The sequence below is a fragment of the Ostrinia nubilalis genome, chromosome 17 (assembly GCF_963855985.1).
Source record: "Ostrinia nubilalis chromosome 17, ilOstNubi1.1, whole genome shotgun sequence".
Classification (NCBI taxonomy): Eukaryota; Metazoa; Arthropoda; class Insecta; order Lepidoptera; family Crambidae; genus Ostrinia; species Ostrinia nubilalis.
In genome coordinates this window covers 5131087-5147651 of record NC_087104.1, presented here as the reverse complement: position 1 = coordinate 5147651, position 16565 = coordinate 5131087, and the positions used below count along the sequence as shown (strand labels likewise).

General features: G+C 36.5%; 2 protein-coding genes across 2 annotated transcripts; both read left to right on the top strand.

Moving 5' to 3' along the window:
- The first annotated feature begins 22 nt into the window (after positions 1 to 22).
- LOC135080216 (uncharacterized) lies at positions 23 to 11793 on the top strand. The gene is made up of 7 exons (XM_063974899.1): positions 23 to 90; positions 590 to 782; positions 1341 to 1521; positions 3327 to 3470; positions 8283 to 8301; positions 10670 to 10853; positions 11609 to 11793. Exons 2-7 carry the CDS (start codon positions 599 to 601, stop codon positions 11791 to 11793), a joined length of 897 nt encoding a protein of 298 aa, XP_063830969.1. The 5' UTR covers positions 23 to 90; positions 590 to 598.
- Positions 11794 to 14450: 2657 nt separating this feature from the next.
- On the top strand, positions 14451 to 16281 carry LOC135079908 (ejaculatory bulb-specific protein 3-like). Its single transcript, XM_063974540.1, has 3 exons — positions 14451 to 14485; positions 14923 to 15115; positions 15507 to 16281. Exons 2-3 carry the CDS (start codon positions 14935 to 14937, stop codon positions 15692 to 15694), a joined length of 369 nt encoding a protein of 122 aa, XP_063830610.1. The 5' UTR covers positions 14451 to 14485; positions 14923 to 14934; the 3' UTR covers positions 15695 to 16281.
- The last annotated feature ends 284 nt before the right edge of the window (positions 16282 to 16565 follow it).

The window sequence follows — 16565 nt, the reverse complement described above, 5'->3', positions numbered from 1 at the left end:
GTATAAAAGAGAGGACTCCAGCGGTCCTGTTACTCAATAACTCAACCGCAGTTCAACGTTACACATCTATTCGCAAATAATTTTTATCAGGTATAATTTTTGAATTGTAAAATACATATTTGAATCAGAATTTTTATTTCTGTACGTTTACCTACTGTGTTTAATTTTTTTTAAATATTTTTGTAAAAATAATTTTACTATTAATTTTTTATTGTTAACTTACCTTTTAAACTAAATTAACTAAAGAAATTAAGCCCTTTGATGACGATTAGTACAATAATATTCAAATGATTGGTAAATAATTATGCATAGTACTGATTCCTAAAATAATGGTCGACAGACCAGTAATTAATAATTTTTGTTTTTTTTTATCTTCAAAAGCTTATTTTACGGCCGCAAATAATTATGCAAAATTATATTTTGACAGAATCTCAACATGAATTTCTTCGTCTTTCTATGACCTGTCCTGGCCGTGGCCATCGTCCGCCCGAACTCCTGTCTAATTATGGATTTTTTATACTAAAATTTGGATTTTTGACATGGCATCTTCCATTTTAATATTAATCAAAATATCTTTAAAATTTCCCAGAAACTCAACATGAAGTTCCTCGTCGTACTGTCCGCTGTCCTGGCCGTGGCCCTCGCCCGCCCCGACTCATACAAGACCGACCACGATGGCCTGGACATCGAGGGCATCGTGAACAACCCCGAGGCCCTCGCCAAGGTCACGGCCTGCTTCCTCGAGAAGTCACCCTGCACCCCCATCGCTGCTGAATTCAAGAGTAAGTCACAATATACAGTGAAAAAAATGAGGCATTAAGAAATAGAGATAGATCTGCGAGAATATTATGATACTTCTTAATTCGCTTCCTCACTGGCACATTTGCCTGTAATCAATAATGTCTCATTCTCTCACCTGTAATGAACCTTCCTAGGCTCCATTTTGACAAATGCGTCACAATTGACCCTTTCTTTCTCATCATTCGTTGATATAATGTAGTTAACAATAACAATATTTATTACCTTTACTGGTTTACATTACGGGTTTCAGCAACGTACTATATTGTAATGCTCAGTTCGTTGCTCTCTCTGAAAAACGCTCCAATCTGAACAACCTTTCCAGTGAACAAATTAAAACATTTCTTTGCGCCATTTTGTCATCTTTGCTAGTCATTTTCACATGATCGGCACTAGACAATTTTCACATATCCTTTCACAATACGACTTTATATTACCTACTATCTACCGATGATAAAAAATTTAAAAGCCTACATGATACACGAGTGAAAGAGAGAGAATAATTTGATCTTATTAACCAATAACCGTACCTTTTATTGCAGGCGTTTTGCCCGACGCGACGGAGACCGCTTGCAGCAAGTGTACCGCCGCCCAGAAGCACATGCTGAAGCTGTACCTTCTGAAGGTCCGCGAGACCGCGCCCGACGACCTGAAGGCCCTCAAGACGAAGTACGACCCTGACTCCAAGCACATCGACGCTCTGATCGCCGCCATCAAGGACGCGTAAACTGTGATTAGAATAAGCCAAAAATTCCTAAAGATGATGTTATTGTGATTGTGAGCCTATGTGAAATAAATAATGTTAAGTTTAATGTGTGTTATGACTTCTCAAGATCTTTAGGCGACCCATCTAATTCTTTTCCATAAAATGATAAGAAAATCAAAATATTACATACATGAACTAGAAGACTAAACCCTTCAGTTTGGTGGGGCAAGCTATATTTGGGACATGTAAAAATACCCTTAAAAAGGCCGACACCTCAGATCATAGAAGGGAATAGATGTGAAACGGGGGCGTGGCGCGTGTCTCCGCGATATGCCCAGAAACGAACATCGGCCGCGTAGCTAGGTTAGTCGCGATTCAGTCGTACTAAGGAAATGTTCTCCGATATTTTGGATAATGCGTCGTTACGTGCAATAAAACAAGTGAAACGAAGAACTACAGGAACAATGGAGTCATTTACTACATGTAAGTATTGCAAATCCATTGGTTTTTTGCTTATAAATAAAAAAAACTAAACATTTTTACGAATGAATTCAGTGCCGTAACAGTTACTGCGATATCGAAATCAGTGGTGATAAAAATTCTAACACACTTGTACATTGACGATTTAGTTAGCAACCACTTTATGTCATGCTCAACTACTGCGCAATGTATTTAATTTCTTCCGATATCCACTGTCGTGTGAAAATACACAGTACGGCCGCAAGTGCCGGTCGTAACATAGTGACGTGCTCGTGTTCTAATGCGGTTTCCTATTATCGATAAATAGAAGTAAATTATAATTTTCTATTTTGTAATTTTAAATAAAAAAATTTGTTGAAAATATCGACATAATCGGCTGTATCTTTTGATTGGCTTGGCTTAGAAGTTTGATATTTTCACAGCTTAAAGGGACAATAGACCTGAGTATTTCATGTGAATTTCAGCTTGATACGTTCACGCGTTCTTGAGATAAAGGGTCTTGACAGACGGACGGACAGACGGACAACAAAGTGATCCTATAAGGGTTCCGTTTTTTCCTTTAGAGGTACGGAACCCTGGAACCCTAAAAATGAAGTGTTACTTGCGATTATAAGATTTTACAAAAAAAATAATAACAGTAGAAGTAATTAGTAACTGTCAACTATGTAATTACTATAAGAGCTAGTTGAAAGCCTAATATAGGCATTATTTTTGATAAACATATGCGGTACGCAGATCGCCATAATTAAAAAGTAAATGCGTGATAGTAGTTAATAATAACGTATAATAATAAAAAGGTTTTCATACATAAGCATTTTGTGAAACCAGTTTCGAGCCTTGCCCCTAGCGATTTAAAGTATCGATATCTTGTCGACTCCATTTTATCTTTGTTCTCTCACTAGCGTTTTCAAAGTGTGCGTCACGTCACGCGGCCATTGATTGGCCATAAGGCACGAATTCTGGCCAATCACAGCACTTTTAAGCCGGTTGCACATGTTGTCGTAGACTCTCAGTCGCTTTGTTTTTACACAGTTGAATGTGTGTGTGGGAGCTGTGGTGGGGGAAATGTGGGGAACCTGGTTCTCGTTGTAGTTACGCGCGACTTCATATCTATTCTCTTTCTATGATCTGAGGCCGACACATAAAAGAGTTTTAATTCCCAGTAAAACAGTGTCTCAAAAAAGTAAAAAACATTGTTTTTTATGGGACAGAAGACAAAAGAGCTAACGGATTACCTGATGATAAGTGTTTACCGCCGTCCATAGACACCAGCAGAAGTAACAAACAAGAAAGAAACAAACGTACTTGCAATTTTGTATGAAGTTACATAAGTATGTGGTAGAAGTAACATGAGAAATGACATGCTGAAGCTGTACCTTCTGAAGGTCCGCGAGACCGCGCCCGACGACCTGAAGGCCCTGAAGACGAAGTACTACGACCCTGACTCCAAGCACATCGACGCTCTGATCGCCGCCATTAAGGACGCGTAAACTGAGCTAGATTTAAGCTAAAGATTATGTTATTGTGATTGTGAGTTTATGTGAAATAAATAATGTTAAGTTAAATGTGTGTTATGACTACTTAAGATTCTTTTTTCTATAAAATGATAAGAAAATCAAAAATACGTACATATGAGTACCTACATGAACTAGAACACTAAGACCTTTAGAAAGGACATTGTCAGAAACCGCCTAAAAAACCGCCCAAAAACATTAACCCATCATAATTATTTTCTATTTTTTTTAATACATTAAGCACCCTTTCATTCTAATGGACACTTAAGCATTGAAAAATTAAATAAATAAGTCTTTTAACGTTTATTCTATAATACTATTACAACTTCCGGACGTTTTGGTGCGTGGCATGGTCTAAAACCTATCAAGTTCCATAATTTTTGCCGATAAAATCTGTACGAGGCATTACCGTACTTTATTGCTGGGAGTCCATGTATAGTGATGTTCCTGCGGCCATCATAGACAATAAAATATCGATTTTGAAAATAAAATAAATCGATTAAACTGCTTTGAAGACTAGATTTGCGTTAAAAGCTAAAAAGATATTGACAGTTTGACACTATTACAAGAAGATATCTAAAGTGTCCAACTGGTCGAAGGTCGTAAATAAAATAAAAATAATTAGGACCATAAACTGATATTCATGGTATCATAACTGTAAAAGTGTCAGAATCCGATGTTGAATCCAATGCCAGTTGAAGTGTGAGAAACATATATATTTTTTTTTTATGTGACAGGAGGCAAATGAGCAGACGGATCACCTGATATCAACCTAGTATAGTTGCCAGTCTCTCATAATCTATGCCAATGAGGGTTTTCGCGATTGAAAAATCCGCCAGATGGCAATACGTAGACGTGAGGTCCAAATGCTGCATGATTGGTTATTTTTGACATGACATTGACAGATATCCACCAATCATGCAGCATTTGGACCTCGCGTCTACGTATTGCCATCTCGCGGATTTTTCAATCGCGAAAACCCTCATTCATAGCACATGTATAATAATAGACCAAATGAACTTTTATAGATTGTGAAAGAGAAGATAAAGATTTTATTATTTTATTAAAATCTTGCCACGAGGTAGTTTTTCAGTAGAAACCAGGATTGGATAATCGCTACAGGCAAGTATCAGAACATTTTATAAATATTTTTAATCGATTATATCCATGTGAATCGTTTTAATAAATTGTCATTTTACTTTTTCAATTAAAACTTTTTCAATCCCTAGTCTTGTCAAACTGTCATAATGTCAACAAATTATAAATGTCACGTCAGTTGACTCAATTTCAGTCTTCTGTGCGTTTATTGTATTTTTATTTCAATGAAATAGTGCTAAAGGGTTAGTACTAAAACTGAAAGCCTTTTTTCAGAAAGAAAACCAATGTGGTGCCCTTATTATTCATGCTGTTTGAAAGTTACAAGTCAGTGATACAGAGTTGCCGACATTATAACTCCGTAGTGATACCATACCAAAGAAGAAGTTTTCCTAAACACTTGTGTTGTTTTTATATGTGATCGAATAAAAAGGATTAATTCTACTGCTCAAATGGAATAACTTATCCCAAGAGACCGAATATAAAAAAAACCTCTCCATAGAAATTATCACCATCACGAGGATGTGAATTTTTTTGAGAATTTGATATTGGTCCTGTAAGAAAAGTAGTTGTATTTCAGTAGTAGAATCAACCCTTCTTGTTTCATCAGCAAGAGTAACTATAAAAACGCCCTGTAGGTAGGTATTATTAAGCTGAAGAGTTTGTTTAGTGTCAAAGACTGTCACACAGTGTAACTTAAATTGGCATATTATGATAATGAACATAAAAACTTAAATAAATATTTATGTTAATATTTTTTCTATTTATTTATTTTCCCAAAGCTTCACAGTGACAGCTGAAACAGCAATACTGTTAACAAAACAGTAAAACTAAACTTGGAACAAACTGTTACAAATATGAGGGGTTTAATATTTTACAAATTAAAATAAAACCGCATGTTGCTTTACTTTCTCGTATAGGTAATAAATGTAATTAATGGCTAGATTATTAATGTTACTTTGTTACCCTCAATAGTGAGGAAATCTTATAAAATGGTAACCCTGATTTTTATTGTCATTCAAGTGCTCTTTCTTCGCATAGGCTTCTGTGATTTGGCCAAGGGCCACACACATTGCGATAACATTATGCGACATTGATTTGACAGCAGCGGAGTGAAGTCTTGCGACTATGCAAAATGATACCCTGTAATCGTAGCGCATACAGACATAGACGGGGCGGGGCACATAGCTCGTAGAGCTGATGGCCGCTGGGGCAGGAAAGTTCTTGAGTGGCGACCACGAGCCGAAAGACGTAGCGTGGGCAGGCCTCCCACTAGGTGGACCGACGATCTGGTGAAGGTCGCGGGAGGTGCCTGTATGCGAGCGGTGCAGGATCGGTCTTCGTGGAAATCCTTGGGGGAGGCCTTTGTCCAGCAGTGGACGTCTTTTCGGCTGAAACGAACGAACGAACGATACGTATTACCACTATTTACCAGACATTACTATTTATTGCATACTCGCCGGATTACACGTAGGAGCACGCGCGTAACAGCTTCGGCCTTGCATTATTATAAGATCTTGTTCCGCCCTTTTACGAACTTCCACCGTGAGGATATCCCCGCCGAATTCTATGATGAACCTATCAAAAGTCATATTCTCCAATGTCAACCCACCACAAGGTGGACCGACGACCTGATAAAGGTAGCGGGAAGGCGCTGGATGCAGGCCGCTACCAACCGTGCGATGTGGAAGTCATTGGGGGAGGCCTATGTTCAGTAGTGGACGTCCTGTGGCTGAAATGATGATGATGATGAAGAAATGAATGAAAATGACAAATCTTCGAACGTGTATAATACCGTGCCAAAGTAATCATATAATTTTGGCACCTTAATAACTATTGCCGTTTTTGTTGTAAAGATCATGCAGCGCTACTTGCGGATATTATTGGAAAGAAAACTATGTGGGCTCTAGATCTGAAGCCGCTTTAACGAACACGAAGTGCTCATACAATGCGGCGTATTTTCTTCCAGTCTTTAGTCAGGACTTTAGTCGAATTAAAACCCCGGTTGAACGTGATATAGCCGCACTAGAATACGATGCTTTTTTGCATAATCGCAAGACTTCGTTCCGGTGTCGACCGAATGTTATCATGATGTATGTGGCCCAGGGGTTACCGTAGCCGCTAAGGTTTGAAACTTCTTGCTTAAAATATTGTAGTCTTTGGCATAGACTACGATGGTAGTCATGGAGATAGGAGTTTGTTATCTCGTGTCAGATGTAAATGGTGAAAAGAAAACTCATGATTCGTGGTATTTTTATGTAATATGTAGGTATTTTATAAAAGTGGAACCCCGAGTGATCTCCAAAACCCATTCTATTATTATATACGATTCGGCTTCGATATCTATAATACAATAGGAGTTTATTTCATGTGTCAGATGACAAGGGTGGAAACAACCTACGATTCATGTTGTTTATTTACGTGCAATATGTGGGCATATTGTAAAAGTGGAATGCCGAGTTGTATTTCTAAAACTTGTTCTATTATTTTATACTATTTGGCTGCGACTCGGCGTGACGACAATACAAAACATTTTTCGCGAATCGGTGTTCATACATTCACACAATACATTAGACGCCATGTTGTCATAAACGACATATTATAAAATCGCTGTGATTTAATATTCTTAATCATTAATTTTATGGCAAGTGTCCATCAGGAATCATTGTTCTTACACACAGAATCGTATTATTTCGCTTTCGGGTAGTAATATGTCAAAATTGTTGGTTCTTTAGGCGAACAATGTATGGAGAACGAACATTGTCCTTTGGTGGGACAAGCTAGATTTGGGACATGTAAAAATGCCCTGAAAAGAACCTATACATTGTTATAAAATATATAGTTTGAATTCACTGTGAAACAGTATCTAAAAAAAGTAAAAACAAACATTGTTTTTGACAAAGGAACAAACGGATCGCGTGTTTACTACCGCTCATAGACGCTTGGGGGAGTTACAAAACATAAATAAAATCAAGGATGTAACCTATCAAAAATAGGAAAAATTTTAATTCCTACCAATTCAGAAAAAATTTTTGATGACACATCAATTTTCGAACAACAGTATAATTTACAAATTGCAAATTAAAGTTTTTTAAATAGTTTAATAACTAGTTAGGTATGTACATTTTCTGAGAAATTTCAGTTTTTTTTCAATTAGCTTTTCAACCCCGGTATGATCAAGATAATTTTCAAATTGTTTTACTCAAATGTAAAATTAGGTAAGTATACCTGACTAAAAACCAGGAAAACGTTGCTAAAATCCTCGGTTCCAAAGTTCACTTGGATTGCACTTTGATGTGATGATTGTATACAGGTGCGTTAAAAAGACGTGTAATACCTACTCAACATTGTTACAAAATTAAATGATTGGCATAGCAAATAAATAATTATTTGGATTTTACACAGCATTGCAACCAGCGCTATATGAACAATCTACAGCCAAATTAGACTACTTACCTAGACTACATTTTTACCCGACTTCTCCAGAAGGAGGGTTATTATTAAACCTACCTTGATACTATTACTTATTCTGTGCCTATTCTACAACATGAGATGCCACAGTGGTTAGCTCGGTGTGTCATCCGGCTTTTAATTTGCTCAGTTGCCTTACCCTTTATAAACTCACACACAAAATTTAACAGGAGCATTGATCTGATAAAAATGCTCACAAAATGATTGTATGCCTATAGGACTACCGGCCGTTGGACAGTACGTAACATTTTTTTAAATAGTCTCGTTAACCCCTTGTGCAAACTAAATATTATTATGCTTGTGTTACGAGTGGATTCAACACAATAGTCCAGAAACGGCGGGGTGCGAACCCGCGTAGATACATAGAAATAATTAATCTAATTCTATCTATGTAATCAAAATCAAAAAAAATATTTATTTCTTTAGAGACTAATTAGATTAGTTTTTTCAAATTGTCAAATTAAATTCCCTTAGGTACCAGCGCTTCAAAACAAACATTTGGCAAGTGCTGTGAAGAAGTGCCGCAACGAAACAAACTCATTAAGCCTGCCGTTTTAAAATAGAAAAGTAAGGATTTATGTAATTCAGAAGCAAGTTACTTTACTTACAATCATAGAGGCTTACAGCGCTTTCTCGCTTGATGAAGTATAGGAAGGAGAATAATGTCCAAAACTCCCCAATAACATGAAAACGTAAAACGAACGAAAATTGACATAAAATTTCATTTGCCAACGGCTAAAATATTTTAAAACTGTCGAGGCCAAATCCTCTATTAGTTAAAAAATAATTATTTGCATACCTTTTCTATGGTATTTGGGACCAGTCCCGTGGAGATTGGTACTTACAAAAAAACCGTAATTATATTTTGAATTTTGTAACTTAGGTATCTCTTTCTTATTTATACCTAAAGGACATTTATCAAACTTATGTTAGGTAAGTATTAAATTAGATAAAATATTAGTGCACTCGGCTTAAAATGATTATAATTAATTTTTAGGTCTTCTTTTCTTCGTAGATAAAATTATTTTCATCAAAATTCTTTAATATTTGCTACAAACAAGCAAGAGTTATACAGGGTGTTAGGTAAATGGGTATATGAGCCGACACTAGCCCATGTTAACATAGGCATATAAATGGTATGGTGAAGTCAGAAATTTGATACCATGATTTTAATTTTTTTAATTTTCATACAAAATAAATTTTACAAAATCCGATTTGTATGAAAATTAAAATAGTTAAAATGAAGATATCAATTTTCTGACTTCACCATACCATTTATATGACCATGTTAACATGGGCTAGTGTCGGCTCATATACCCATTTACCTAACACCCTGTATAAAGAGTGAAACACGAGTAACATTTTTTATTCGAGAACACAACCAGGAAAAACTTCAATATGAAAAAGACCCTGCAACCTTTGTAACATTACCCAACTCAATCATTGCCCCAGTCATGAGAATGACACTAAGAAGGTGATAAAGTAATTGAATAATGCACTGCACAAGAGGATGGATGTGACTCAGCGAGAACAAAGTGGTCAAAACATGTAGCGATCACAAGTGCTAGGATAAAAATAGAGATAGAAAACTAGTATTGCAGTAATACGACAGAATTGTGGCTAATAATTAATTTTGGTGGCATTTTACTAAAATTAATGATATTGGCATTATTCCTTAATCACCCAAATCACTTAGCCGTTTAGCCGTTAGATGATTGAGGTCCCTGTTAACAACTGCCGTAACGAAATCCGAACATCGGGAAAATTGAGACAGGTTTTTAGTTCTATAAAATTCTACAAAGGCCTTTCATCAAGGACATGAACTTTAGTAATTAAGAAAACGTCTACAATAATATAATTTTTACAACAATTTATCAGTGTATTGCGTTAATACCTGTTTAAATTAATTCAATTGTGCAACGCGACTGTTTAAAATTAATTATAACAATTTATCAAAACACAAATCATAGGACCAAAAAAATTTGGAGCTCTACAAGGTAGTATTCTTATACCACTCCTATTACTGTTATCAATAAGTAGATAAGAGAGAAGAATCTGCCTAACGGGATATCAATTAAATTAATACTGATTTTTTTAAGTTTGCAAAATAAATTAATGAGAATTGATGTATTCACAATATTAAAATTGTTTGTCGTTAGCCAGAACCCCACACGCCTGCGAGCGCACGCTTGACCAAATATTGTTTTCAGCGGTGCAAAGAATTTTGGTCGGACGATGACACGGGCTGCGGTATATAAGGATCTCAGGCCATCCTGTTATTCAATAACAAAACTGCACTTCAGCTTAGAGTACCAATCCACTCGGAATTTTAACAGGTATGGTGCTTAAAATTGTCAATTATTACTAATATTTAAAAAGGGATTTTGCTATTATAAATCAGTTCCATAATCAAAATCATTGTTTGTTTCATTAGTAAAAACGCTATTTCTTCTCTAGTAACTTTTAGAATTTGAAGCTCTGTACGGTCACAAAATAATTCAGCCCTTATTAAACTCATTAATTTACAAAAATCATACTTACATTTCACTGTCTTTGCCAAAAATGAGTTTACTGATATTTATGCAAGAATCCACACCTTTTGCAGAATCCCAAGATGAAGGTCCTCGTGTTGTCTGCTGTACTAGCCATCGCTCTGGCAGCTCCTTACAGCACCGACAATGATGACCTGGACGTGGAAGCTATCGTGTGTAACCCGGAGACCCTTTCGAAGGTCACTCAATGCTTCCTGGATAAAGGACCCTGCTCTGACGTTGCTGCTCAATTCAAAAGTAAGTGTTTAATATTAGCCGGTTTGCAAAGTGGACCATATAATATTCTGTTAGCAATTCAGTTGAAAATTGTTATTCAAGGTGGTACCTTCCTAGGTAAATGATGGATTAACTAGTTATTGGGGTGAGCCCTACTAAGAGTATTCGGAGGTACGAGTATAAACTACAATATACCTACAGCACAGTTGCAGTGGTATTGGTGGTTCCTAATAGGGGTTATTCATTATAACAAGGTTATATAGTATATGCTGAAAACTGTGCAGTAAATTATGTCAAAATAGACATTACTCGTAATGGATTTTCTGTAATTTCGACATTGTTTTAGAATAACATATCATGATATCACAATCATTTTGAATTTATAGCGTTAGCTGGTGTTAGTTTCTCACAATTATTCGTGTTTAGTCAATATTGCATGTTAGCACAAGGTAGGCGTTACCTCAAATTGTTTGAAATTGACAAGGAATATACAACTCATCCAGCAATGGAATACCTCAAGATGAAATGTTGGTGATCTGAACAATATCTTGCTTGCATAATTGATATTTAATTTAAGATTTTAAACTTTCGCGTTCCATTTCAACTAAAATTGAGACACATGGGTCTCAACGCCTTGTGACCACGGCTGCATTATAGCAGCTGAAATGTCGTGCCGTGAGTACGTATGTAACTCATACAAAAATGTCGAGTTGAGACCCGTGTTTCTCTATTTTAGTTAATATTGAATTTTCACAATATCCTATTATCCATTTCAGGCGTGTTGCCCGACGCTACTGCAACTGCGTGCAGAAAATGCACCCCAGCTCAGAAACACATGCTGAAGCGTTACCTGCAGCAGGTCAAGGATACCTCCCCTGATGACCTTCAGGCCCTGAGAGAGAAGTACGACCCTGACTCCCAACACATTGACGCTTTGGTCGCCGCTCTGAAGGACGCGTAAACGACGTTTGTGTTACGTTTGTAAAGTTATTTCTGTGAAATAAAATGTTATGTTTAGAAAAAATGTGTTCCTAACTTTTATTGCGGTCTGCAAAATTGCCACAGGTTAGATTAAAGCTGCTCGACCCCAGGCCCGCTCGAAAGAATTTTAAGTGACCCGTGCAAGTAGGTACTTGTGGTTTAATCTTAATAATTGAGTTTTTATTGAGCTTGTCTTGAGACTAACTGAAATAGGAAATATAAGTGGTCCGTCGTTAACGACTGAATTCACTATTGACCCGACTCTTCAAAAGGTTGAGCAGCCCTGGGTTAGATGATTTTATGAAAGAAGCTGAAAGGACAAGAAAAATAAAACATAATGTAATGTAGTAAATCATTAAGTTAGTAATACAATTGAAAAGTAACAAAGTTTAGTTCAAATAACTTAAGGTACTTATAATCAAAATAATTTACCAGTAAAAAACTAGCAGAAACTTTCTTTATCTCTAAATTAATTGCCTGTAGGTATTTTAATTTACTATAATTCATAAATAAGTAGGGCATGAATATCGGAATCTCGGAATCTCGTAATATCGGAATCTCGGAACACGAGATCCGATATTACAATTCCGATATTGAGTGACCCAATATCGTAATATCGGAATCAGATAAAGGTTTCAATTGAGATTTTAAACAAAGCATTTAAAGGCACCACAACCTGCCACAAAGCCCAAAGTACATGATTAGCAAAGACCAATGACTTTCTCACGTCTCTCACCAACACTTTTTGCCCCACTGCAAATATTTTATTATCTTTACTATTAAAATGTATGGTTAATTTAACTTGTTCAAAATCAATTTTAGGACTTGCCGTCCTTGGTCTTAGCAATGAAAAACGAAATCTCAACTCCCTTCCAGACATTAATTGGACTATCATAATATGGTCCTATGTACTATGTGCCCTGCCCATTGCCCTTCAGCTTACTAGTCTGTCGGGCTATGACAGCGACTTTAGTTCGTTTACGGAGCTCTTTGTTTCTATTTAGATCTCATAAAGAAACACCAAGCTCTCCTAATAACGCTGTGGAACTTTGAGAGGCCACGTTTCCGAGCCGTATATTATTATCATCACTGGTAACACACACTGATTAAAGACTTTCGTCTTTAAGCACTGAGGTATTTTGGACGAAAAGATGTTGTGTAGTTTCCTGAACGCTGATTCGACGATTTACCGCTTTCTCGAAATTGCATCTACCTAGCTGTATATTTTGTCCGAGGTAAACATACTTTTCAACAATATCGAGAATCGAGCTCCCAATCGAAGCTGGGTAAGGCGAAACATAGACATTCGACATAAGCTTCGTTTTGTCCATGTTCATACGAAGGCCTACCTGTTGGGAGACCGGATTAAAGTCTTCGAGCATTGTGCCGAGGTCTTCCAGCGATTCTGCCATACTACACAAAACTGACGGCCTTTTCATTCATTCATATCATCATTTCAACCATAGGACGTCCACTGCTTAACATAGGCCTCGTCCAATGCTTTCCATGTTGATTGATTGGTAGCGGCCTGCGTCCAGCGCTTCCCTGCTACCTTTACAATGTCGTCGGTCCATCTTGTGGGTGGACGTCTCACAATGCGTTTTCCGGTACACGGCCTCCATTCCAGAACCTTGCTGCCCCATCGGCCGTCCGTTCTGCGTACTATGTACCCTGCCCATAGCCACTTCAGCTTGCTAATCCGTCGGGCTATATCAGCGACTTAAGCGACTTTAGTTCGTTTACGGATCTCCTCATTTCTGATTCGATTTGGCAAAGAAACACCGAGCATATCCCTCTCCATAGCATGCTGTGCAACTTTGAACCAATTTCGAGAAGGAGGTCAATCGTCGAATCCAACTCGGCTGGGCAGCGTTCGGGAAACTACGCAACATCTTTTCGTCCAAAATACCTCAGTGCCTGAAGACGAAAGTCTACAACCAATATGTGTAACCAGTGATGACTTATGGCACGGAAACGTGGCCTCTCACTATAGGCCTTATTCAAAAGCTCATTGGCCTATTATTAGTAACCAAATGCAATGGATACCCATAACAAAAAATGGTTTTAAATATGTACCTACTTCAATTTTTTATTTTAAGAAGTGTTGTTTTGTACCAAATTAAAGTCTTTGATTAAAATAATTATTTTACTGTATACAATCCAGAATTGTTACGAATATAACGAAATATTCAATTTATAGCACATATAAACTCAATTCCGATATTAATATCGGAATTCCGATATTGAGGTCTAATATCGAAATCCAATATCGGAATTGAAAACCTTCCGATATTACATGCCCTATAAATAAGGCATGATCTTGTTAAAGTTACCTGTGACACTAAAATCTTTGGGAAAGTTAAACGATCATTGGACTAGACATGTAACGAAATTAATTATAAGAAAAGACTAGAAAATTGTTTAAAATATTATTAATATTCGTAAAATCAATGTCATAGACATATCCAAGGCCATCGTGTGCTTTTTGGAAACATTAGGCTTTGCTTCAGCTCTTAATGATATTATAACCATTGAATCACCCCAATTACATTCAATGTTTCGGTATTATACAAAATTGTACATTTCCGCTAAAATATACTATATAATGTTTCGGAATTCCTATTCAGTTATTCTGTCAACTGATCCTCAACAGGCGAAGAAGACTCTATTTGGTAAGACCTACTTTTAATAATTCTGAGCTAGATTTTTAGCAACCATAAATATTCCTAGATAATTAAATTTTATAGTACTGCTATTGACTTTAACCTATCTCTACGAATGTTGGTTATTAGATGATTCCTTTTCTTCCCATTTTCATTAACAATTTTTTTCTATAATTGCATGTAGAGCATACCTTTTTTGAGGTATACTCTTATATTCACATATAAACATAGAGTACTAACTTGGATCTATCACTACTTTCCTCTAGATCATAGATTTCAAATTCGATCTAGTTATAATTTAAATTTTAACACAATTACGAGGCTGAAGTAGATACGAATACATACAGGTGGTACCTATCTAGATCTCATCGGCTTTGGGGTTGCCAATTGCCATTAATTAATTTATTGAACAAGATTATTTTATTACACTTTTGTTCTTCCAACAGCTAAACCCAAAGATGAAGGTCATCTTCTGTGCTGTGCTGGCTGCGATGGCGCCCCTAGTGCTATGCTACGATGAAATCTACGATAAAATCGATGTCGATAAGATCATAAACGATGACGCCCTCTTCACTAGCTACCTTAACTGCTTGCTGGACAAAGGGCCCTGTGATCAGGAGCATTCTCCTGAGTTTAGAAGTAAGTTTTTGTTTTTGATTATTCTATAAACTCGTTATTTTTTATCCATTCATACTAGTTAATCTACACTATTGGATATGTAACCGCTAAATGTTTATGCTACCCAGATCAAAATAAATTAAATGCCCCTGCTTGTAATTTCAAATTAAACTTAAAAACTTGACTTTGAAAAAACCCTTGCAACGCACGGATTCCATTTTCACAAAACCGGGATCAATAGGGCCCAGATCCCTTTTATTGTAGGCAATTTTCCGCACTATTATCCTATCACATAAAAAAAAAAAAAAAACTATTATGGGTCGCCATAATATGATACTCACCAGATATTCCACATCCCAAATTACTTAATTCAGAATTTCTAATGACATAATTTCAATCTTATTTTCCACAGAACTGTTACCTGAAGTGATAGCCACAGCATGCGCCAAGTGCACTCCAATCCAAAGGCAGCACGTCCGGAAGACCGTCAAAGCAATCACAGATAAGAAGCCTGAACAATTCAAGGAGTTCATATCTAAGTACGACCCCGACCACACCCATGAAAAGACTTTCACTGCCTTCGTTCTCGCTACCGATTAAATGTATAAAAGTTTCGACGATACCAGTATTACCAATTTAATTATGGGTACGAGAACCCGTAGACTACTGAATTGGTAATACGAATCAAGGAATAAATTCTTCTAAGTGATTTAAAACAGACAGAGTAAGTTGGATAAATGTCGCTGCTGCGTCGCCAGATCCTTTTTCTTGGCTTGAACTTGACTTGGTTAAGTAGGTACTGTATTTTTTAGTAAAGTTTGTTTTGACTATTATAGCTTAGGTCAAAGATTATGCAATGTGCTTAAACTAAGCTTGTCAGGTGGCCTACGGAGTCTTGTCTCTTTTCTCATCAAATAAATGACACCCAACAGTAGATTCTAAATCACTTTAAAGATTTATTCCTGAACTTGTTCCTGAAATGAAACACCTGTTACTTTACTTCGGTCAATTCCAACGATGGCGTCTGCAAGAGATTGTTCATTTTTAAAAGGCTTATAAAATGTAAATCCAGTTGGCTGAGACTGGACCAAAGTGTAGTTACAAACCGACCATTGGCTAATCATAATAGGACCGATTAAGCATTATGTGGAGCATTACATTTTATCAATATAGACTGTGCAATATCACTTCCTGCTGTTTTATTGTAACCTTTATTTAATTTAATAAATCAATGATGGTTTTGATATGAATATTCATTTCTTCTGTAGGTATCATAATAATTTCACGGAAAGCTATAAATATCGGATACATTTTAGCAGACATAGCTACGTAACTTACACGGCATTCATTTAACTTTTTATTAGCGGACAAGTAGGTACAGCGTGCATTATCCTTGCTGCACAGGAGTCGCAGTGGTGGAAATGAGATGTAGGAAACTTTTCGTAACAAAAACAAATCATATCAACCACTA